We start from the raw sequence: 25,750 nt of genomic DNA, 5'->3' as shown, positions 1-25,750 counted from the left end.
TCTCAGCTGGATCGGCTTCAACACTTGTAAATGCATATATAGATGCCATTTTTTTGTCATGTGTATTTCTGACTTAATTTTAGTAAATGGATGAATTTATTTGCTACCTCATCTCAGTACAAATACTTTTATCAAAACCCCATTTAGTGTTTTAAATACTCTGGTACGTCATTTATAATTCACAAAAAGACATTATGACAAAAATCGTATCCACGATAATAGGAGCTCATGACTAGCCTGTTGGATGAATTTATAAAGTAATACTTTACCAGTTTCAAGCTATCTAGCAATTCTCACTATATAAATCTCTGAATTCGGTCTAATGGATAAAAAACTAAATGTAAAGGAACTACTAGTGGATTTTATAAGTATTTGTATAAACATATAAAGAACAAAGGTACGGGGATAAATTGGTTGAAATTATTAAGTTTAAAATGTTCACTTGATATAGATTTCTAATTGTACAAGGGTTTTTGTACAAGGGTTTTGTATAGAGTCTAAGCTTACTCTACCATTGCTCTATCCAGATAAATATATACAGTATATAAACGTCTCTGCTCCAAAAGTATCCATTCTCACGTCCGTCTGCTCGAACATATAGTATCCATTCACAAGTTTGATTTTGTATATACAATACTTTTACTCTGTCAAATATTTATGATTAAAAAGTCTTAAAATCTAATATAAAGTGTTTTGAAAGAATGCATTTGTATAGTTTTCACACTTCATAAGTTCAAGCTTTCCTTTATTACTTTCTTTTATATTATCTGTGATGAAAAGTCACTTTCTTTATTTTCTATAACTTTTTTTCTTTTCATAAGATATTTATGAGAAATTCAAACATTATGACAGAATGCGCGGTGAACCATATAGACCGAGAATCGTTTTATACGCTAATTGATTGTTTTCCCGGTCTTGTAACACAGATATTGGTGCTCGGCTCATTAACTCTTCCAATATTTTTTATATTAAGAAATCTCGTTAAATTCCGCCGACTCCGACAGTACACGATTGGCAGATTTATCCAATCATCTGATTCAAAAGTTCACCGAAGGTCAATTGATTCAGGTATGAAAATATGATCTGAACTGACAAATCATAATAAAGTAAAGAGAAGAGTCGCAATGGAAAATATTGCTTGTCTACTTGGATTATTTTGTTGGATTTTGGTAAGTAATATTTATGTTGTCTAATCATAGTGTCAATATAGAAAAAAAATGTTTAGTCATTTACACAATAATTTAAGTGATTGAAATTTATATTTTCTGGCGTACAATGTATATATATATATATAATCGTTCTTCTTACGGGTTATTCCTATAGTAGTATCCGTTCCTATTATTAATGCAGTACATAATTTGTTGAATGTATTACATTGTTTGACATTTTTAATGGAAAGTCCTTGTTTATCCATACACCGTTCTGCAGTCATCTGATTTTAACTTATGTTTTCTTTCGGCTGTCTAAAAAATACATGCACGCTTAATGTAGTATTTTTTTATTACATTGATATATTATTTTTTCCCCCAAAACTTATTATGTTTATATAACAAAGTCAATAAATATGAGACAATATCTGAAAAAGTCTAACTTTTTGCAATAGGAAAAAAACCAAAAAAATTGTCTTTAGAACCGGTATTTTCATAGTACCAATCGAAGAACACACATTGAGGATCTAGAAAATGTTGTCTGTAATTCAAACAAATGTTAAATGTGGGGGGTAACAATGACAATTTTAAAAATTATACCAAAAATCCCAGTTCTTTCCTATTACCAAAGTGAATCAATTTAAAAAAGTTTCTAATGGGAATAAGGAATAAGTTACAGATACTATTTGTAGTATATCCTGCAATAGTTTATCAAATGCCAATTATTTATTTTATCATTTTCAATACAAAAGGTAAATACATATACTAAAATATAGTCTGAAATGTCGGTAACATGAAAAAATCTTGAGTAACAGTACAAGTAACAGGACAGAGTTGGAAACACGTAGGAATTATTTAAAAAAAAAAAATGCTTTATTTCATAGTTTAAGAAAAATACATCATTTCAAATTGGTCACAATTAGAAGATAATAGCAAACAATGTCATTTATCTTTTGAAACTGTATTTTCAAGATGAAAACCTGCCTAGGTAATGATTTTTTTTTAAATAATTCCTTTCTGTTACCATCTACTAGACTAGAATTGCACAGTGTTTTCTGCTGTTATCTAAAGTAAACTGAAAAGCCTGTCTTTTCATTCAATATACTGTATATTACGTTGAGATTTATTTAATATGATTATCATAACTTATATTTAATGAAATGGTTGGCATATAGAAGTTGAACTTTATGATTCATCAGTGAAATTGTCTTTATAACATTCTTCCTGTTACTGGCTAGGGCTCTGCTGTTACTTTGTATTAGGTAATATGACAGAACTTAACAGAAAGGAATTACACAGTACTTTGTCCTTTTATTCGAATTGTGTGGGAAAAAAGTAAATAAAGGAAAACTACCCACAAGGACTTTTATGTCAACAAATAAAATATATAATATATGACATTTTTGTTCCAATTATCAAGAAGTCAAACATTTTACATCAAATGTAGCCAATATTACTGATCTGAAACTCTAGTACAGGCATTGAATGTATAAAACATTATCTCAGTATCATCATAAAGTAACACGATCAGTCGAACTAAAGTTTCCATGCAACCAAACATTAAAGATATCTTCTCAAAGCTATAATACTTGTTAATAGCATTCGTGTGCATCTTATTTTCTCTGATGAGAATTTCAGTCATAATTAACAGCGTTTGGTTGCTGAAGCATAACTTAACTTTAATGTAATAGTGAAGATCAAAGTCAAATACAATTATATTTTTTATGACGGTTTGGTTCCGAACGTAATGTTTTCCTTTAATCAATAAATACAGTCCATAGAACGATTGTTTTCCCTCGATTGCATGTATCGCCATCATTAAACGTAACAAAATAGGAAAAGGGATGGGGAAATAATCGCACGACGAGAGGGAAAACACACCAGATAATGGTGTTCAATAAAGGACAAGAAGATACAAGCTTGGAAATTTAATTTTCAAACTGTTGACGCAGGCATTTCTGATATTAAAAATCAAACATTTGTCTATTTCTGCTGTTTTCAGTAGATCAATAATTGATTTAATTAATTGAAAGCAATTCTATGCTAATTGAAACACCTGTTATTAGTTGAAAATCATTAATTATTCTATGTGAAATAACGATATTAAATTGATACCTTTATATTGCGTTAGTTTCTATCATTCTAATCAAAGTGACCAAACAGAAGATGTACAATAAAAATTTAGATGGGATTTTAAGTGTTACTTTTTACTCGGGGACACAGACTATTAAATTTGTTCTCTTTGTTGTAGCCTTGACTCTAGAAACACGGAAATAAAAATCAACCAAATTTCACCTCAAGGACAAAAAATAACACGTTTTATCTGTTTATCTTAGGTCAACTGCTAATTTTACTTTTCTGTATTGAATTTTTTAATGTTTAACTCGGACAGGTGCTAAACGCTTGACACAGATATGATCATTGCCACAGGACACGGCCACTTTTATTTCATTGGAAATTGGTTAAAAAACAATAAAATTGTGATTGCTGACGCCTTAAACTTATATTAGTGGTGGGTCAAGTAGGAAACACCTATGATCAATCCCGCCATCGGCAGTTGCTTTTAATAACAAAAACTTGTATAAGGTATAAGCTGGGACATAATAATTATTATATATAATAGTACCAGGTATACATGTGGTGGATCCACCTCTTTTGACGATCAATGCTTTCGAATGGGGACATATGGTTGGAACCCCCCAATTTTTTGAACCTGTGGTGTCCCTTATAAAAAATGGCTGGATCCGACCGCTTTTTTTTAGATATTCACACGAATTCGACATATATATATATACGGACCATATCTGATAATCGTTGACTTTATTGTGCATGTCCAGGCACCGCTCTTTGACTGACACACAATTTAGACCAGGATCATTCAAGTTTCCCGACCAACAAACCATTGACGACTCGACAAGCTTGAAATTTACTATGAACCAAGCCTTTTCCCAAACACTGACTAGCCAGGGGATGACGACTGGATGCAAAACGTTGACTTCTTATTTCCTAAGGGAGCTACCATTTGATTTTTAGGGGGGGGGGGGGGGGGGGGGGGGCTAGGATGAAATTTGAAAAAAATAGGCAGGACAGGTGTTCTGAGTAAAATAAAAAGGCAGGATGAGACACTTTGCCAAAAAAAAAAGGCAGGATGACAATTTATGAAAAAAAGTCAGGACAAACTAATAAAAGAAAGGCAGGACCGAATGGAGTGAAAAATAAAAAGGCAGGATAGAGATTACAACTTAAAAAAATGCAGGACAAAATTTTTCATCCTAGCCCCCATAAAAATCAAATGGTAGCTCCCTAAGTAGTCTACCATCCAGCGGAAATGTTTCACTGGTGAATGTTAAATGTAACGTTAGACTCGAGACGGGACGCTTTCTAATGTCATGAACCGCTGGAAAAGGTATTTGTTCAAGCTTTATAACATATAATCAGTAAGTTAACATAGGTATTTTGCCTTCCCGTTCTTTCTAAACTATGATCTGTTATTTTTTTAGTTAGTCTATTCATAATTTTAGGTTCAGGGTCAAAGGGCGGATCCAGCCATTTTCAAAAGGGAGTTCCAACCATAATTATCACTAGAACACACCCGCGAAATCGCGGGCATTCAGAGCGTAGTTTAAAGTATGTAAAGTGTTGTTGGAGGAATTTTGTAAAATACAGCATGACTGGAGAATTTCAGCAAAAGTATCATAAGTCGTAGGTTATTGGGGACAGGAAAATGATTTTTTTTACCATCCACCTTTATTTCCAAAGTTCCCAATTTTTGGTTTTCTATCAATTTCAATATGAACATACATTTAGTATGTTATGAACATTTATTTAAGTAAGGAGCCTGTAATTCAGTGGTTGTCGTTTGTTTATGTGTTACATATTTGTTTTTCGTTCATTTTTTGTACATAAATAAGGCCGCTAGTTTTCTCGTTTGCATTGTTTTACATTGTCATTTCGGGCCTTTGGAAGCTGAGTATGCGGTATGGGCTTTGCTCTTTGTTGAAGGCCGTACGGTGACCTATAGTTGTTAATATCTGTGTCATTTTGGTCTCTTGTGGAGAGTTGTCTTAACATGGCAATCATACCACATATCTTCTTTTTTTATGTAATCAATGAATTTTGTAAAAGATTTAATGACTGGAGAAAAAGTATCAAAAGTTCACATGAATAATTTTAGCGCTTATCTGTATATTATGAACATTCATTACTATATAAATAAAGCGTATTTACTTTCAATTCTAAGTTTACTAATCAATCCATGGTGATCATTGATATAGTATACACACCCTCTCTATTTAATAAACTCTGTGACCACCGTGGATAGTAAACTTGAAAATGATAGCAGATAAAATTCTGAAAATACACTTTATTCGTAGTATATGTATGTTCAAAGTATACAGAAAAACGCAAACCGGAAGTCTAATCTGACTTAAAATTTCGTACAATGACGGGACAATATCCGGATGCCTTTTTTCTCGTTTTTCTCCTAAAATAACTCAATCTGAATAGTCATATGAATGGATGACAAATGCGACTATGCACTGTACCTATAGGACACAGAGGCGTGTTGATTAATTTATTCTGGAAAGAAGAGAAGCGACACCAAAAATGAGGTCTTCTCGTTTAATAGTATAGATGTCCCCATTCAAATGCATTGATCGTCCAAAAAAGGGGGTTCCAACCCCGGACCCCCCTTTTGGATCCGCCAAGCACTGATGTCACTGAAATACCAATGCAAGTTTATAGAATAGATTTAGATTAGATAAATTGATGAATCTAACATTACTATCCATGAATAACGTAATACATATCTAGGACTTGTCACTCAAAATATATGATAGAGTGTGATTGATTTCTTTAAGTTTTCAAAGTACATAAATGACATGAATAGGGAGGGATAAGTCTACTCGATGTCTCAACTCCAACCCTTAATTACCACAGTAAATTGCTCACGAATTGTGGAATCAGAATGGAAAAAAGACGAAGACATATAGTTTGGTAGTTAAGTGAATCACTATTAATTCACTTATTGGTACTACAAACGTTAACAGTACAGTGATATTTTTATTTTTATTTTGAAAGTTTTTAAACTTATACCGTAAAAGAGGCGGAATACCAACGTATGCAAAGAGTACTCGCACCGCCATTGGCATTGCAAACTTGACTACGATGATCTCCTGAGCATAGTAATTTAATAAACTTGGAATGGATAGTAAATAGCAATATAAATTATTTCTTATGTAACTATGTTGATATATATTTATACAGGAAAACGTGAAAATAATCGAAATTAATAGAATAGAATAGAATAGAATATTTTTATTTCCCAAATTACAGGGCCCATAAAGGGCATAAAATCAGATACAATTGATTTACATAATTGGTAACAACAACAATAGAGGCATATACATATATATTTGGAATATAAGCATTGGTCAGAATCAAGCTAAAAACCACATATATATCGTTAATAAAAGAATAATAAAATTACATTATACATGTATATGTATTTATTCTCAAATTATTTACTTGACTTAGTGTCAGTGTTCATACCTGATCTCCTTAATTCAAAACAGTCACAAATATAACAGCCCAGTTTTTCCATAAGAGTAACATTTTCTTGGGTCAAAAGCCATAAAAATTTAGAAGATTTATTTAAATATATAAAATTACAACAATTGTTAGAAATGTCTTGAAAAAAATCGTCCCTTTGAATATCAAATAATAGGGCATTCTAATAAGAAATGAAGCTCATCTTCAACTTTACCAAGTGAGCAATTAGAACAAAGACGCTCGATCAGATCTTTCTATATGCTTTTTAGCTCGGCCAAGTGAGCTTTTCTCATCACTTGGCGTCCGTCGTCCGTCGTCATCGTCGTCGTCGTCGTCCGTCGTTAGCTTTTACAAAAATCTCCTCTGAAACTACTGGGCCAATTTTTACCAAACTTGGCCACAATCAATATTAGGGTATCTAGTTTAAAAATTGTGTCCGGTGACCCGGCCAACCAACCAAGATGGCCGCCATGGCTAAAAATAGAACATAGGGGTAAAATGCAGTTTTTGGCTTATAACTCAAAAACCGCAGCCTTTAGAGGAAATATGACTTGGGGGTAAAATTGTTAATAAGGTCAAGATCTATCTGCCCTGAAATTTTGAGATGAATCGGACAACCCGTTGATAGGTTGCTGCCCCTGAATTGGTAACTTTAAGGAAATTTTGCTGTTTTTGGTTATTATCTTGAATATTATCATAGATAGACTTAAACTGTAAACAGAATAAATGTTCAATAAAGTAAGATCTACAAATAAGACCCCTTTAGGAGTTATTGCCCTTTATATAGTCAATTTTTAACCATTTTTCGTAAATCTTAGTCATCTTTTACAAAAATCTTCTCCTTTGAAACTACTGGGCCAAATTACACCAAAATTGACCACAATCATCATTGGGGTATCTAGTTAAAAAATTGTGTCTGGTGACCTGGTCAACTAACCAAGATGGCCGCCATGGCTAAAAAAAGAACATAGGGGTAAAATGCAGTTTTTGGCTATCACTCAAAAACCAAAGCATTTATAGCAAATCTGACATCGGGTGATATTGTTTATCAGGTCAAGATCTATCTGCCCTGAAATTTTGAGATGAATTGGACAACCGGTTGATAGGTTGCTGCCCCTGAATTGGTAATTTTAAGGACATTTTGCTGTTTTTAGTTATTATCTTGAATATTATTATAGATAGAGATAAACTGTAAACAGCAAAAATGTTCAGCAAAGTAAGATCTACAAATAAGTCAACAAGACCAAAATGGTCTGTTGATTTCTTTAGGAGTTATTGCCCTTTATAGTCAATTTTTAACCATTTTTCGTAAATCTTAGTTGTCTTTTACAAAAATCTTCTCCTCTGAAACTACTGGGCCAAATTAAACCAAACTTGGCCACAATCATCATTGCGGTATCTAGTTTAAAAATTGTGTCCCATGACCTGGCCAACCAACCAAGATGGCCGCCATGGCTACAAATAGAACATAGGGGTGAAATGTAGATTTTGGCTTATAACTCTTAAACCGCAGCCTTTAGAGCAAATCTACATGGGGTAACGTTGTTTATCCGGTCAACATCTATCTGCCCTGAAATTTTTAGATGAATCTGACAACCTGTTGTTGGGTTGCTGCCCCTGAATTGGTAATTTTAAGGAAATTTTGCTGTTTTTGGTTATTATCTTGAATATTATTATAGATAGAGATAAACTGTAAACATCAATAATGTTAAGCAAAGTAAGATTTACAAATAAGTCAACATGACTGAAATGGTCAATTGACCCCTAAGGAGTTATTGTCCTTTATAGTCAATTTTTAACAATTTTCATAAAATTTGTAAATTTTAACTAACATTTTCGGGCCAAGTTCATTATAGATAGAGATAATTGTAAGTAGCAAGAATGTTCAGTAAAGTAAGATGTAAAAACACATCACCATCACCAAAACACAATTTTGTCATGAATCCATCTGCTTCCTTTGTTTAATATTCACATAGACCAAGGTGAGCGACACAGGCTCTTTAGAGCCTCTAGTTTTTTTTATAAAAATAAGGCCGTTAGTTGTCTCGTTAGAGCCTCTAGTTTGAATATCTGTCTGTCTCAATTTTGAAAGAGTGAGCACTTATTCTTAATTTACAAATTGACTGTCTTTTTTTTGAAGTCCTGCAATTCTAAATATTTTTCTTTTTTAAAACAATTTTTTATAGAAAAATAAGTACCAAGCTTCCCTTTTTGGGAGTTAATTGTTTGATACTTAAGTTTATTCCAAAATGTGAAATAACTTTTACATAGTTTTTTTTAACATACTGACATAAAGAACCAAATTTGGTAATTCAATCTCTCTCTGAATATAATCTATACTAGAATACCATGTATTTACATTAGAGCTATGTAACTGTTTACAACATATAAATGCATCAAATAATAATCCTTCTTTCAAATGTTCCAGTCTATGACAATATTTTAACATTGATAAAATTATAGTAAAATACATAGGAAATCTACCAAGCTCGGACATTACAGCTATATTACTTGACTTTCTGTTTACACCAAGAATATATTTCATAAATTTGGTATGAGCTTTTTCAGAAGAATCCTGACCAAAGACTTTTTCTAATATATAATCATTATCTTTTTTACAAGCAGCTGAATCCGTTCTAAACATTCCCCATATTTCACTGCCATATAATAGTATGGGTTTATAATTGTATGATCATAAAGATGTAAAAAAGTGGCAATACTAGGGTTAGATGATGACAAGCATCTCTGTAGCTTAAAACAAGCTTTTAAAGATTTGTTGTATAATTCATCTTTACACTGCTTAAATATACCACTAGATGTAAATGTGATTCCAAGATATCTATATAATTTTGCACTTTCGATCATTTTACCTCCAAAATGTAAACAGCATTTTAAAAATTTTCCTGGCTTGTTAAAAATTATACTTTTTGTCTTTTTTAAATTTACATCAAAACACCATTCTAAACAATATTCATGTAACATATTAATTCTCTTTTGCAAGCCTTCCTGTGAATAGAAAATAATAGAAAAAAAAGGATTTTGGAAAAAAAGTGGAGGGGGGAACTGTCATGTCCTCAATAAAATTATTAACCTATGGTTCCACAGTCACGTTCCACTCAGACAAATGTTGTTTTAAGCTTGTCCCTTTTTTAAAATCCTGGTTTTTTCATCTACAGGTATTTTGATGTATTTTGACTGCACCTAATTTTATAAAAGAATATCAAAACAACAAATGAAATACATATTTTTTGTCAAAATAAGTACCATAAAAGCTCAAAAAGGTATGCAAATGTCAATGTCTGTCCTTGTCTGATTAGGGGATGATCATTGATATTCAGGGGTCAGGACCCTGTTGAGAAGCATTTTTTGTGAATTGACTATACATAGGCAGTATAGGAAAGGTGTACTGACATAAGTGGTGACTATATATAATCATGAGTGTTTTAAAGCATGCTTGTTCTACAGAACAACAGAAAATGTATTTTCACTTTGGCACACAACTTTTTTAAACTGTTTCTTGCTTTCTGTGGCAGAATGATTTCATGGTCTGTTCATCATGTCTTGTGCAAGAATTTTTATTATCAGCTCTAACCAGGCCAGGATATTTTCCAAATCACCATCCCCAGCAAATAAAATGACCTCCCTCTCAATAAATCAGTATCAAAAGTATTAAACCAATAATTATTTGTATTAACAGGTGAGAGTGTGTACTGCATTAGACTGTAAAGAACAAGCTTATGACTTCAATGGGAAGAGATGCTGCAATAAATGTCCACCTGGACAAGGATTAAGTCAGGATTGCTCTCATGGTAATGATACACAGTGTGGATCTTGTGTTCAAGGACAGACATTTTCACCAGAATTCTGGCATACAGAAAAGTGTCAAAATTGTTCTGAATGCAAAAAAGATTCTCACGTCAAAACTCCATGCACAATTATAGAAGATACCATTTGTGAATGTAATGTTGACTTTTACTTCCATACTGTAGCTAAAGAATGTTCATTGTGTAATTTTTGTCCAATCGGATATGGTGCCATCATTCCCTGCAATAGATTACAGAACTCTATTTGTCTCAAATGTCCTAATGGGACTTACTCTGATGTTAAAAGTGCAACATTGCCATGTAAACGCTGTACCAAATGTTCATCAGGCCAGGCAGAATTCAAACCCTGTAGTGACACAGAAAATACCATCTGTTATGGACACGCAAAAGGTATTTATATTGTGTTGTGATGCAAATTTAAGAAGTAGTATTTTAAATCTTACTTAAAAAAAATATATAAAACTTAACTCTCTTGAAAACTTGATTATCCCTTTGGAAAGAAATTTGTTATATATATTACCTTCAATGATAAGGAAATTTTTGGACTTTTTTTGGTAATTATTGAAAGAATATAGGTCATTTTTTTTCAAACTGAAAAATTCATACAAGTCACAATAACAATACATCAGTATTACATGTTGTACCTGTTTTTTGTTCAAATGTTTTAATAGACAATTTGTGGCATGCAACATAGTTTAAAATTGTTACAATATTGATATTATTTTCGATTTTGGGAGAAGAACTATATACTGATATATTTAATTTGACTATAAGATATTAAGACAGAGGTTCCATCTGTTTATTAAGACGGAAATCATAGATTGTGATCCTGGATTTTGAAAAAGTGGGGGCTTGCCCCGTGTTATGAAACATATGTTTGCTAATTTTGCTAATTATGGCAGATTTTCAGGATGGTGAAACTAATCTAGATCAATCTAATATATAAGTCATTGATATACATGATTACTTTACATTCGAAGCACAAAAATAATAAGTAACAAGGTAATATTAAATGTTTCCATTTTAATTCAGGTAAAAAGACATCTTAAATTCTTTGTTTTATTCAACATCAGAGTACAAGGAATGTTGTGATCTCTTACATCTATACTGATATCTACAAAGCTCAGCCTCTTGTTGATATTAACTGGTTTGTACTTGAATACACAAGTGGTACACTTGAGCTGCTTCATTGAAGTTAATACATCAAATTGATCACACAATTAACTACAAAAATTATTGATCTCTTTTGAAAACTATATGAAAGGCTTATTTCACACCACAGTTTTAATAGTATTACAAGTTGGAAAAAATCATCCCTAAATTCTTTTGAAGTCCATATATATATATAAACACAGATATATAATGTATCTTAACAAGCATATTTATCCAGTTTGAATTAAATTAAACAACAGAAATAAACTGACTCTTTATAAAATAAATGGTTGTTCTGACTATGTTTCCATCTGCTTCAATGCAGACATGGTCTTAAAAAAACTTCAAAGTTATGAAATTGATTAAGGTGAAGGCCATATAACCTATTGATCTTAGGCACAAAAAGTACATTTTAAAAAATTCATCTTCACTATAAACACCTTATGTCATTAAATAGGAAAAGAAAATCAAAGATGCTTATTAGATAAATGCTTTGTAGAGCTCTATTACATGTATACTTATGTGACCAAAACATATATAAATCTGTCAAATCATCTCATATTTGGTAAACTTAACATTATAGAGTTGCAACCTAAAAGCATACGTGTACATAGGACATGACATACACCAGTGGCGGATCCAGAACTTTTCCTAAAGGGGGGGGGGGGGGGGGGGGGGGGGGGGGGGGGGGGCTCCAGTCATGCTTCAATGACTCCCTATATAATCAACCAAATTTTTCCCACGAAAGGGGGGGGCCCAGGCCCCCCAGGTCCCCCCCCCTGGATTGGCCTATGTACACAATGTCTGAATGAAAGAGTTGTGATGAAGCAAAATTATTTAGTTTTAAAAGATAGGACCTTCATTTATTTGTCCATTCTTTCCTTCGATTCCAGCTTCCCAAGAAGGAAGTAGCATAGATAATAGCTGGAAGTAGCATAGATAATAGCTACTAAATCTATACACACTCATATATAGTTCCTAATAATTTGTATGCCTGTGTCTGTGAACAATTAAGGAGCAGTTCATTGAATAATGAATGTCTTTACTTTTGTCTGAAAAAACTTACAAAGATCCATTATACCAAATATAGTTATCATATTTCTCATAATGAGTGAGAAATTCATATGACAATAAAAACCTATTTTTTTTAGAAGTTGCTGAACAATGAAAATGTGGTCAAGGACAATGAACATATATGACAGACATAAACATCCTAACATAAGGCATATGCCCTTTGAAATATAAAGTTTTTTACAATCAGTTTACTTAATGCTGCCTGATTGTAATACCAATGTCTCACATTTTATGAATTTCTAGAGCTCTGGTGGCCAGACAAAACATTGTGAATCAAGCACTATTACAAATCTACATTGAAAGCTAAATCAAACCTGTCACTCTTATCATACTACTTCTTAAGTTCAGGTTTTCAGTGAATTTATCATATATCACCTTAGATGGTCAAGTTACACAAGCTAAACTAGCCTTTATCATGATATATACTACTATACTATTGATTCACTGTATTGATGCTACTTCTGGTACATATTTTATTCTTGATTGAAAATTTTCCAGAACTTGAATAGAAATGGTTACGTTTGTTAACTGAAGTGGCGTTGTTTAAATATCTTTTTATGTTTTATTAATTTATACTAAAAAAAGATGAGTTCTTTGACACGTTATAAAAAATATATAAAGTTACTTCAAAAAGATTACATTAAAGTTAATTGCAACAAATTTCCAATTACATCAAAAGTCTTTTCTTTTCAAATTTGTTTGCCTGAAATAATTGACAACATAAAATATAAAGCTATATCCTTTTTCAGTATAAATTAAAGGGAATAATTTGAATAAAAATTGCAACAGAAATGAAATAATGGTTTAAATTATACATAAATGCTGAAAAAAAAGAAACCTGGAGTTCTATGATGGTTCATGCATGTCAGTAAATTACAGAAAAAAACACTTTTTAAAGAGTTTCTAATTTTCAAATTAAACATTAGGTAAAATAATTTACTATTTTAGGTATTTGTTTTTAGATATTTCAAACATGCCTTGGGATTAAAGAATTTAATGATTTATTTTTCCCAAAGAAACTTTAAAAGCATTTAAGTCTACACAGTAAATGGCAACAAACAACTTTGATTTTTGTGGAGCCTGCAACATACTGTTGGGGAAATAGTGACAAAAGTTTAAGTCTGTGGTTAAAGTTTTTGTCTTGCCTCCAACAAAAGACGCATTTAGTCTAAAAAAACATTGTAGTATGTTAGACTATAGTATAACAATCCAGCGATGGCTTCTTTTTTGTCTCTTTTCAAACATTAATAGCAATAGATCAGCTATTTTTGTTGTATTGAATAATTGTAAGGGGTAGATGTTTATCTAGTCGGTATCATCTGACCTTGACCTCATTTTCATGGTTTATTGGTCAATGTTAAGGTTTTGTGTTTTGGTCTGTTTTTCAATAACCATTAGCAATAAAAAGTGATATGTTTCTAAAACTTTGATCTGGCATATGTTGGACAGGATTTATCTGACCTTAGCTCATTGTCATGGATCTTTAAAAATATTAGGTTTATATGATACTTGTAGGAAACATTGACACTCAACATAAAATCAATGGTTAGTTAGTAAAGCAGGTGAGACATTTCAGGTGTGCACTCTTTGTTTCAGACAATAATAACTTTGTAAAATTGTATTAATCAGCAGGACTTCATAGCTTTCTGTAGCACAATTACAGTTTTGGGTTTAATATTTAAGACACCAGTAACTTATAAACTTTCATAGAATTTCATGAAGCTTTGAAGGTAGAAAATTTGTATGATAAAGAGATAATTTAAACTAAATCAACATTTTTAAAAAGTTTTTTTCTTTCTTCATATTCTGAATGTTACAGATAGATAAACCTGATTTTATTTAACTTTAAAGTTCTGACTGGGGCTATTTTCTTAATTAAATACCTTGTTAAACTAAATGGGAATTTTATGAAACTAAAAATATAACTTTGACAAATAAAAAGGTTTTTTTTTAAGATTAAGATGCAGCATAGTCTTTTTTTACATTTTTACTTTCATACTTGAAATATATGCCTCTTCCTTGACGAAGGGACAAAAATGTTTCAAAGTATTTTTTATATCGGTTATTCTTGTTCTACATTATAAACCTTGTCCACTGGCTACATCATTTTTATTAATCTTAATATCAAGATGAATGAAAAAATGGCTGATTTTTTTAGTTTCCTTTCTCTAACTTAAGTTTGCCTCGACCAAATGTTATGAAACTTATACAAACTAATAGTAACCACAAAACTCAAATCAAGTACAAATTTCAATGGTGTCACTTTTACTTCTCTTCAGTTATGTCCCTTTATAACTTTGTATGATATGCAAGCAGGGGGCATCATCTGTTACCCATGAACACATTCCCCATTTATTTACAAATATAACAGTATAGTATATTTGGCTTAAAACTTTCAATCCTTTATAATAATTAAGACATGTTTGGTTCATGCAAGAACCCTGTGATTTGTTATTTGAATAGGAAGACTGTTTTAAATTATCAATCTTGTTCTTGCTTGAATTTGATAAAAATGATAATTAGCAAAAATCATAGTTTTGACACAATACAATTTATGATATCTTTTCTTTAATGTTGTTTTACCTTTTGTGACTTAGACTCAAAGACATACATCTTGTTCTTACAGACTTCTGCCCAACAAAGTTGTGGTATATATGGTGCAATATTACTTCTCTATTCTGAATCACATGCATACAGAATTAAAGGTTCATGTACAAATTCTGTGAATGATATTGGCTTATGATATATCCTGTATATATTCTCTGCCAAGTTAGTTTATAATTGCCTGGAATGCCTCTTTTGTAAAAGATTTATTTTGATTACATTACCAAAACTATATTCATCAAAAAGCAGTTGTTAGGGGAAAAAACGAATCAAAAAATGAACAAGCCTATCTAAAAGAGATGATTAAATTAATCTGATGCAGTAACCACATCAGCCTGTATTTGATGGTAGTATTTTATGCAGCAAGTATTCCACTGAAATCAAATAAAAGTAGTGTATCATGTTTGCATAAAGAAAATATCCCCACTTTTTAGTGAAGCAATCTATACCAGGATGAATCTAACATGACATACGGACATTAGAATTGATCATACCAAATTTTCTCATTCATTTTTATCTTTATTTCATATTAGCCTTTGATGTCATTTAACTAGTATTTTATTTCATTTTTCACACAATTTTTGTGTGCACTGAAGAAGAGAATATTTCTGCTTTAATTACTAAAAATTCAATTGAAAGTCTATTAGTGTAACACATTTGACTTTCCACCTGATGAGTTGTATTCAAATCATCAAATATATTACTTTACTTTTAAATTTTAATTTTCACCACAAGAAGGGTGACTTTAATAGTTTTTTACCTTTATTTTCATGGTTAAATGTTTATTTCATGGCAGGTGAAATGCTATTTTGAAGTTTATATATAAGATGATTAGTGGAATTTTCTAGTTTTGTAAATGATTTCTAAAAGATTTTTGTAGATTATAAAGAATTGGAAAATAATTGAACATAGCACAGAATATTGTACCAACTACAAATAACCAAATTTGGTTAAGAAATAAGGAAATAGACAAAAGAAAAGAGAGGTTAAATCTTTAATCACCATCTATCCTCTAGATTATGTGTAGGGAAGTGACTCAACCAATAAAAACCTTCAGTCATTTTATAATGTATGAAACTATAGTTGTATAAGTACCAAAGAAATCAAAGCTAGAAGGTGTACATGAATAGGTCCATATTTGTACTTGTTTTAGCTAATACCTTTATTAAAAAACTTGTTTTAGGGAAATTATTGCAAGCACTACATGCAATAACCATTATCTTTAAAGAACATAATTATTAAGTAAACAAGCTAGTGTATAAAGGGAAAGCCTGTGGAACAACTAATTCGTAACTAGTAAACTATAAAAAAAAAAATAAAAAAAAAAATATGACAGACAGCAACCAATGACAACTTCTGTATTATAGGCTCCTCACTCATGACTTGGTAACAGGCACTTATACAATTTGGCAGGTTAAATGATGTTTGTAGGTGTTGAACCCTCCCCCTAACCGTCAAGAAGTGGTGAAGCATGCAGCTCAACAGAAGAGCAGACAGTCAAAATCAATATGAAATTTCCTCGACTCAAATCGTCACTAAGCAAGATTAAAAGACTTATAACATACAGACAAAAGACACAAGTGCCAATAAAAAAGTTCTTGCCTTTTTAAACCTAGAAATCTTAGTAATTCTGATAGAATGATTGTTTTTGTACATTTAGATCATATCACATAGATTTTTATACAATATCTGTTTATTTTAGAAAATTATACATTACAACCAACAACGGCCAAGGACAAGAAAGATTTTGATGTGATACCTGTTTACTGTGCTGTGCTCGGTGCTGTTGTACTGGGACTACTGGTGTATGTTATTTTTAAACAGTATACAAGACTGAAAAATAGAAAGATTCATAAAGGCCATGAACCCCACGAAGAAGTGGAATATTCCAAAGCTTCAGGATGTGATAGTGGAGTTTATGTGGAAAATGAATTTTGTAAACAATGTAAGTCATAGTATCCTCAAAACACTTCAATATAACGTATAGTATCCTCAAAACACTTCAATATAATGATTATTACATACAGATGATGGTATTCTGCTTTTCTAATGTCATATTCTCTTGACTGCTCATCTTCCTTCATCTCTGAATTCCTGTCGCTCTCTGCCGGTGCTTTGATGTCTTCAGATGGTTCCAACCTTCACCAGATGTTTTGACCCTGTACCATTATATGCTCCGGTTGGCGGGTCAATAGAGGTGGCCAAACCTCTACTCATCAGCACTAGGCTTCCAGCTCAGATCATCTCGGCGATGCCATAACCAGCAAGATGAACGCTCTGCTGCTTCCCCTAGCTGTCTAACTGCTGTCTTTCTTGCCTTTCCAACTATTCCCATTACCTGTAGCATCCTCCATACTGACTGTGCAGGAAAACCTCTGCAGCCTACTTCTACTGGGAACAGCCATGCTTTCCAACCTCACTCTCTACATGTTGTCATCAGCTCTGAGTACTTTTCCTTTTTCCGCTGGTATGCCTCTTCACATCTCTCTTCCCAAGGAACTGTCAGTTCTATTGCAACTATCATCTTTGACGACTATGACCAAACTACAATGTCTGGACGTAGGGTTGTTTGTAGGCATTCTGGAAACACAAGCTTCTTTCCAATGTCAGCTCTCATGTTCCATTCACTGCCCTTGTCCAAGATGAAGAGCTGTTGTGACTTTAAGATATAGTGTCCTCAAAACACTTCAACATAACGTATAATATCCTCAAAACACTTCAATATAAGGTATAGTATCCTCAAAACACTTCAATATAAGGTATAGTATGCTCAAAACACTTCAATATAAGGTATAGTATGCTCAAAACACTTCAATATAAGGTATAGTATCATCAAAACACTTCAATATAAAATATAGTATCCTCAAAACACTTCAATATAAGGTATAGTATCCTCAAAACACTTCAATATAAGGTATAGTATCCTCAAAACACTTTAATATAAGGTATAGTATCCTCAAAACACTTCAACATAAAATATAGTATCCTCAAAACACTTCAATATAAGATATAGTACCCTCAAACACTTCAATATAAGGTATAGTGTCCTCAAAACACTTCAATATAATGTATAGTATCCTCAAAACACTTCAATATAAGGTATAGTATCATCAAAACACTTCAATATAAGGTATAGTATCCTCAAAACACTTCAATATAAGGTATAGTATCCTCAAAACACTTCAATATAAAATATAGTATCCTCAAAACACTTCAATATAAGGTATAGTGTCCTCAAAACACTTCAATATAAGGTATAGTGTCCTCAAAACACTTCAATGTAAGTCACAGTATCCTCAAAACACTTCAATGTAAGTCATAGTATCCTAAAGCGCCTTCAAGCAATATCAGGTAATAAGGAGCTAGTCAAAATATTGGTCCACATATTTATGATGTATTGGAAGGCTTTTTAAATTTTGTGTGATAAATGTCTCAGTTGTGTAAAGATTTAATGTTTAAGTTTAATGCATTTGCTAGAAAGTTGATGTGAATGATAATAGGATGTAGACTATTTTGATGGAAAGATAATTTTTATGCCCCACCTACGATAGTAGAGGGGCATTATGTTTTCTGGTCTGTGCGTCCGTTCGTTCGTTCGTTCGTCCGTTCGTTCGTCCGTCTGTCCCGCTTCAGGTTAAAGTTTTTGGTCGAGGTAGTTTTTGATGAAGTTGAAGTCCAATCGACTTCAAACTTGGTACACTTGTTCCCTATGATATGATCTTTCTAATTTTTAATGCCAAATTAGAGATTTTACCCCAATTTCACGGTCCACTGAACATAGAAAATGATAGTGCGAGTGGGGCATTCGTGTACTGAGGACACATTCTTGTTGAAATTATAATAAGCATTAGATATCAATACCTAGAATAATCAAAATCCACAGGACACACATAAACTATTATAAACTCAAGACCTCTGTAAAATAAGATGGTGATAGTCAGATGATTAGAATAGAATTGAGAGTGGAAATGGGGAATTTGTTAAAGAGACAACAACCCAATCAAAGAGCAGAAAACAGCCCAAGGACACCAATGGGTCTTCATTGTAGAAAGAAAATCCTGAACCCAGAGATAGGCTTCAGCTGACCCCTTGACAATAATGTATACTAGTTCAATGAGATGTACACAACAACCACCCCTTGACAATAATGTATACTAGTTCAATGAGATGTAGTACACCACAACCACACTAAACACAGAACATATAAATCAATCAAAAACACAAAGACTAAAACAAAGGCCCGTAGTTTCTGACTTGGGATGTAGGCAAAAATGCAGTAGGACTAAATTTCATATGTTTTCTGAGATCTCAACCTCCCCCCTATCCCTCGAGCCAATGTTGAATAAGCAAGCACACAGCAATATGCACAGTACAACTCTATTTAAAAGAAATCCTTAGTCCGATATAATAAAATGTAACACAAGAAACTAAGCAAAATGACAATGATCAACATAACTTTACAAAGAACTTAACGGAAGCAGTAACTGGCATGGCTACAGACCTCAAACAAACTGATTGAACAACTAAAAAAAAATTGTCTATATCATATGAAAATCAAACACAATTCCTTCCGCTAGGTGTTTAGTATCACGCCAAGTATGCTTTATTCTCTATCCACTATCATATAGACTTTTTAACATTTTTAATGATTGTGAACTGGAGTGAGAACAAAAGTATATCTTATACAAAGATATACCTCAATTGTCATTCAATGTTTTGTCTTTTGCTACAAAGTTTGCTGAAGGATTATGGTACTTACTCCATCTTTCTATTTATAATATATTCTTATAAAGGTTGAGTCTAAGCATCCAATATACCCTTTGTTTACACTACATTTATAATTGATGTGGTAAAGCCAATCATAGGATACAACATTGTAAGGAAATGAAGCGTTTAGAATTAGAAACATAATGTATGGTTTATCCAATTCATCAAGAGTTCTTGTAACCATACATATACATATGATGATAGTCCAGCTAACAAAAAAAGAAAAAAACAAAAGTTTCTTTTCTGCTAAATCAAGAAGGCTAATTTAAGGTTAATTACTCAGCAGAAAAAACATTGAAAATATTTGATTGTGCATGGTTTTGACAGATTTTTTTATCGACTTACTGATATAGTCTTTATATATATTTGATATTCATATACAAAATAAACTTTACATTAAACATATAGGAAAGGGTTTAGTAAATGTAGTTTGAAATACTAGTGGATATATTCCTTAAGATGTTATTGTTTAGGTGGTTATCTAGCCATTTTCTTCATTCTATTTTATATCTTAATTTTTCCCCTCAGTATCAATACAATTCAGAAATTTCAACTAGCTCAAAATATTTTCATTTCAAGTACATTTTTAGTGTGAAAAGGAAAAAAGTCTTCACATGCATCACCTATAAAGTATATACTGTAACTTGGTTTGACAATAGGGAACAACATCAAAGCTATTTATCTTATGTAATTGGTAACAGATGTTTGTTTGATGTGTTGTGTCATTGAGTTCATAGGTAATTATGTAACAATCGTTGGCAAGGGGTGGAACTCACATTTACATAATGCAAATTTGATTGCAATTTTATTGCTAAACAAATATTATCCTTAATTTGCACATATTTGGTAATAAAAAGCTTAGCTTTAAAAGAATTGTAAAATAGAAACAGACGCTTATTTAAATGAATTTGAAATAACTTGTTTTAGAATGAATGAATTGCTTTTAATAAATAAAATAGTATTTTTACCCAAAAATGTTGTCCAACGCATGAAAATTCTTGTGGAGGGTCCTAATGTCTGTCTGGTCTTGTAAGCTCTCTCATAGGTACAAATTGCAAAATTTTTATAAAACATATATTATAGTTTAATATCAGAAATATCTCTGACAAATTCTAAAATGGTGGATGGTTCTCTTTTAAAGAAAAAAGTTATGTCTCTTGGAAATATCATTAATATTAAATTTTTGGAAAATGGTCTCATTAGCACTCTCACAGGTACAATTCTTGCCAGATTTTCATAAAATTATTCTAGAGGGTAATATCCGCAATATCATTGGCAAATTCTTTTTAAATGATAGACAATTGACTTTTTTAAAAGAGTTATGTCCCTTGGAAATATTAGTGCAACTTTATTATTTCAACTGGAAAAATCAGTGATTAATTCCAAAGAATGCCTCTACTCTATTTAATTTTATACTTTTAAGGAAAAATTTAGAGAATTTGGATATCCTCTCAACAATTTTTGTCACATTTTTTATTGACTGAATCATGGTGTATTTGTGGATGTTTCCTCTGCAACTATCAGTCAAACACTATACCTAATTGCTCCTAGGTAATTTATTATCCATCTTAAGGGTGTCTAGTTGTAGATTCAATTCTCATTTTTGATTCAAGTTACATACTTTTAAATATAGGAAATGCTTTTCAATGATGATTTTACCTATTGTATGAGTTTGGCCTGCTCTGTATCTTGTACTATAACAGATTGACAGAGACTGCAAATACATTCTAGTTTATGTTATGTTGAAATGTTTGCACTTTCTTTTTAAGGAGGATTAAGAGTAATTTTTTGGCCTCTGAAACAGCACAAATATTAAAACTGTTCATCCATTGTAAATTATGTCAGTTGTTCTGATAAATAAATGTGGTGATTTTGATTGACAGAGAGAAGAAATATACCTAAAAATATTAAAAAGAAGATGTGGTATGATTAAAAATGAGACAACTCTCCACAAGAGATAAATGCAGAGGTGGATTTAGAGGGTTTTTCAGCCCCCCCCCCCCACACTTTTCTGGGAAAAAAATGGTTGATTATATAGGCAATCACTGAAGCATGACAGGAGCGGCCCCCATCTTGGGCAGTCAATGGGACCCTGCTTATGACAATTTCTGGATCCACCACTTAAATGACTCAAAAATTAGAATCTATTGGTCACTGTATGGCCTTCAACAATGAGCAAACCTAATACTGCAAATTCATCTTTAAAAGACCCTGTAATTACAAATGTCAAACAATTCAAACAAGAAAAATAATGGGCTAATTTACATTTATTTTGGAATTAAAATAAGTAAAATGTTAAAAAAGATATTTTACCAGCATTTTCATCTTATTGGTGTGTGAACAATGCACCAGGTATTTGTCTGGAGGTATATATTTCAGAAAGCAGAATACTTTATGCTTTCAGATGTCTTATGTTCTCATGTCCATCACCTCATTTTCAAAGTTCTTTGTTTCACATTAAGTTTTTATTTGTTGTAAATATTATATATATTATAGACGAAATCAGCAACACTATTCTACAGCATTAAACCCTAAATATACACAGAAAAAAGTCCCATAAAATCTAACTTGAGGAAAACTCCAAATCAGCATTTTAATTTTTTTGGAAGGGGAGATAACTCCTCAAAAATGAGTCTTTTTGGGGTTGATTTTCTTAAAATTTATGTTAAGTATGATACTTTAATGGGGTTATAAGTTCATATTTGTCTATATTATATAGTCTTCTGCCCAAGTGTTATGGGTATATTTAAAAAAATAATGTGCATTTTTCATTAAAGAAATTGCAAATTTGTGGCTTTGTGGCTTTGTGACTATTTTGAAAAAATAATGTGACAATTTGTATTGCTTATATCTGTATATTATATTTGTTCAGCATCTACATTGTTTCAAGAAACTTTAATCCACAAAAAGAAGAATATATGCTTAATGACTTTTTATAAAATTTGAGATTCTTTACCTTTACATGTTGAAAAATTCAATAAATGTTCTACTAATGAACTACCAAATCTAGGTTGTAGCTTGATAAAAGATATGAAAACACCTTTAGAGCTGTTAACTTTTTGTTATACTCTAAAGGCAGCTAAAAATTTCAACAATCAATACATTCTGTTGAATAGAAGTTGTAAAGTTATAAATTTTATTGATATTTCTGCTCTTTTTGCAGAGTTAACTCCCTTTTTCAATGCAAATCTCACTAGGAATTTAAAATTGTGATTTTTAGCTCATGTGGCCCGAAGGGCCAAAGTGAGCTTATGCCATCACTTGGCGTCCGTCGTCTGTCGTCGTCTTTTGGTAATTTTAAGGAAATTTTGCAGTTTTTGGTCATTATCTTGAATATTATTATAGATAAAGATAAACTGTAAACAGCAAAAATGATCAGCAAAGTAAGATCTACAAATAAGTTAATATGACCAAAATTGTCAATTGACCCCTTAATGGGTTATTGTCCTTTAATGACAATTTTTCACAATTTGTTCATCATATTTGCTAACTTTAAAAAATCTTCTCCTCTAAAACTACCCAACCAAATTCAACCAAACTTCATTTGAATGATCAGTAGGGTGTATAAAATAAAGTTTGTGTTTTATTTTCTATTTCGTCAAAAAACATGGCCGAAGGCATTGTTTACCAGGTGAGCAATTCAGGCTCTTGAGAGCCTCTTGTTTTAGTTTCCTCAAGTAATATTTTATTGGACTTTTTTCTGTGCATATTTGGAGTATAATGCTAAAGATTAAAAATAAAATCTTCTGCTGCAATTACTTTAAGGTTACGGTCAAATTTATGCTAGATTGACTGGACTTAAAAGGTTAATACATCTAAGCTATCATTATTTATACCATATTTTTATATTACAGATAACCAGCTCAGCAGAGTCAGAGATTTACCCATGAAGAAGAAAAAAGAATTAGAAAAAAATTTATCCATGCATACCTCTGATGGTAATACATGGAAACAATTAGCAAAGGAATTAGGTAATAACGATATTCAATATCCCAAAGACTAGCAGCATTTACATGACATTTGTTATTCCTGTACATTTGGCATGGTGTTTTTTTGGTTACCCATAAGATTTTGATTTGATATGAGCCTCAAATGATCATGTATGACTAATTTGACATGTAAAATTTCAGTTTTAATTACTTCAAGTAAATATTGGTATGGATAACAAATAAAATGTTCAGACTAATTCTGAAAAGTAGTTTCTGCATTTTCAAGTATGTGAGATGCAGTTACAGGGGAGGTTACTGCCACTGATTTGTAAAATGTTATAATTTATGTGATGTCAGACTGTGACATAATATTTTAACCTGTTGCTTTAATACAAATTTACTTTAGGCTGGACAACTGAAAGAGGTGGGAAAGATACTATAGGGATATTCAAACTCATAGATCGAAAATAAACTGACAACACATAATGTCTAAAAAAGAAAAAGACAAACAGAATCAACACAAACCCCACCAAAAATTGGGGGTGATCGCAGGTGCTCTGGCAGGATAAGGGAATTTATTTTTCCGATTAAATCATGTACTAGTATTGAACTTTAACAATTCAGATTAAATCATGTACTTTATATTTAATTTTATTTTTTTACAGGTTATCAAGAGAAGAAAATTGGCGAGTTTGAATCGAGTTCATCTGAAGTTGTCAGTCATGTACATAATTTGTTAAACCATTGGTCAAAATATAAACATTCTACAGTGGAAGTGTTAATCAAGGCACTCACAATTATAAACAGATTGGACATAGTGTTAATTTTACAAAGAGACATCACAGAAAGAAAAAGTCATTTACACAGTGTTATTTAAAGTGTATCATATTAATATACCATGTTGTTAATTTATATTTATTATTGAAACTTTTTATAAAAACTTCTTGTTTTTTTATTTTTGTAGAGCAACCACCACAACAAAACTCATTTTCAAGAATTTTTTACAATCAAAACAATATTGCTCGCTCGCCCCATATTTTTTAGAGCTTTTAACTTGTCTGAAGAACTATGAATCAAATCGGTTTGGCCTTAATGATGACAAAATGGAGATCAAGTGATATATTCATAATTTTCACTTTTACCGATCAAGAGTTATGGTTCTTGAAAATTTAAAAATTGAGTTACAGTTCTTGAAAGATTAAAAATTGTGCACCATAACTCTGAAACATTAAATCTAATATTTATAAAAAACAAAAGGGACCTAACGTCAATAGATATTAAAAATTCACCAAAGTTGTATTCAAATTGATTGAAGCATTTTTTAGTTGATGTCCCACCCCTTACCAAAAAGTGCTAACATGTTGCACATAAGTTGCACATAAGATGCTCATTAGAAACTAACATGATTGCACACGAGTTTTTTAGCATGCAAATTAGGTGATTATTTTGTGAGCAAAAAAATTGCACATATGAAACTAACCTAATTTGCATGTTAAAAACCTCACGTGCAACTGCTCATATGAGCTTTTGTTTCACATGTGCATTTTATTAGATTGCTCATATGAGCAGTTGCTAACATGTTGCACACGTGAATATTATAGTTGACCAAAACAAAATGGCTCCTTTAAAAAAGGAATATTTTTCAAATTTAAATGAAAATCTTAAATAATTCAGTTGAAAATAAAATAACTGATACATCATG

At 31.6% G+C, this 25,750-nt stretch overlaps 1 protein-coding gene across 1 annotated transcript; it reads left to right on the top strand.

The window, feature by feature from the left end:
- The first annotated feature begins 1,034 nt into the window (after window positions 1-1,034).
- On the top strand, window positions 1,035-25,750 carry LOC139503517 (tumor necrosis factor receptor superfamily member 16-like). Its single transcript, XM_071293308.1, has 5 exons — window positions 1,035-1,169; window positions 10,396-10,912; window positions 17,055-17,297; window positions 23,974-24,090; window positions 24,714-25,750. Exons 1-5 carry the CDS (start codon window positions 1,125-1,127, stop codon window positions 24,923-24,925), a joined length of 1,134 nt encoding a protein of 377 aa, XP_071149409.1. The 5' UTR covers window positions 1,035-1,124; the 3' UTR covers window positions 24,926-25,750.

Source organism: Mytilus edulis, chromosome 14 (genome assembly GCF_963676685.1).
Source record: "Mytilus edulis chromosome 14, xbMytEdul2.2, whole genome shotgun sequence".
Lineage (NCBI taxonomy): Eukaryota > Metazoa > Mollusca > Bivalvia > Mytilida > Mytilidae > Mytilus > Mytilus edulis.
The sequence above is the reverse complement of the archived record's forward strand: the minus strand, read 5'-3'. Positions and strand labels throughout refer to the sequence as shown.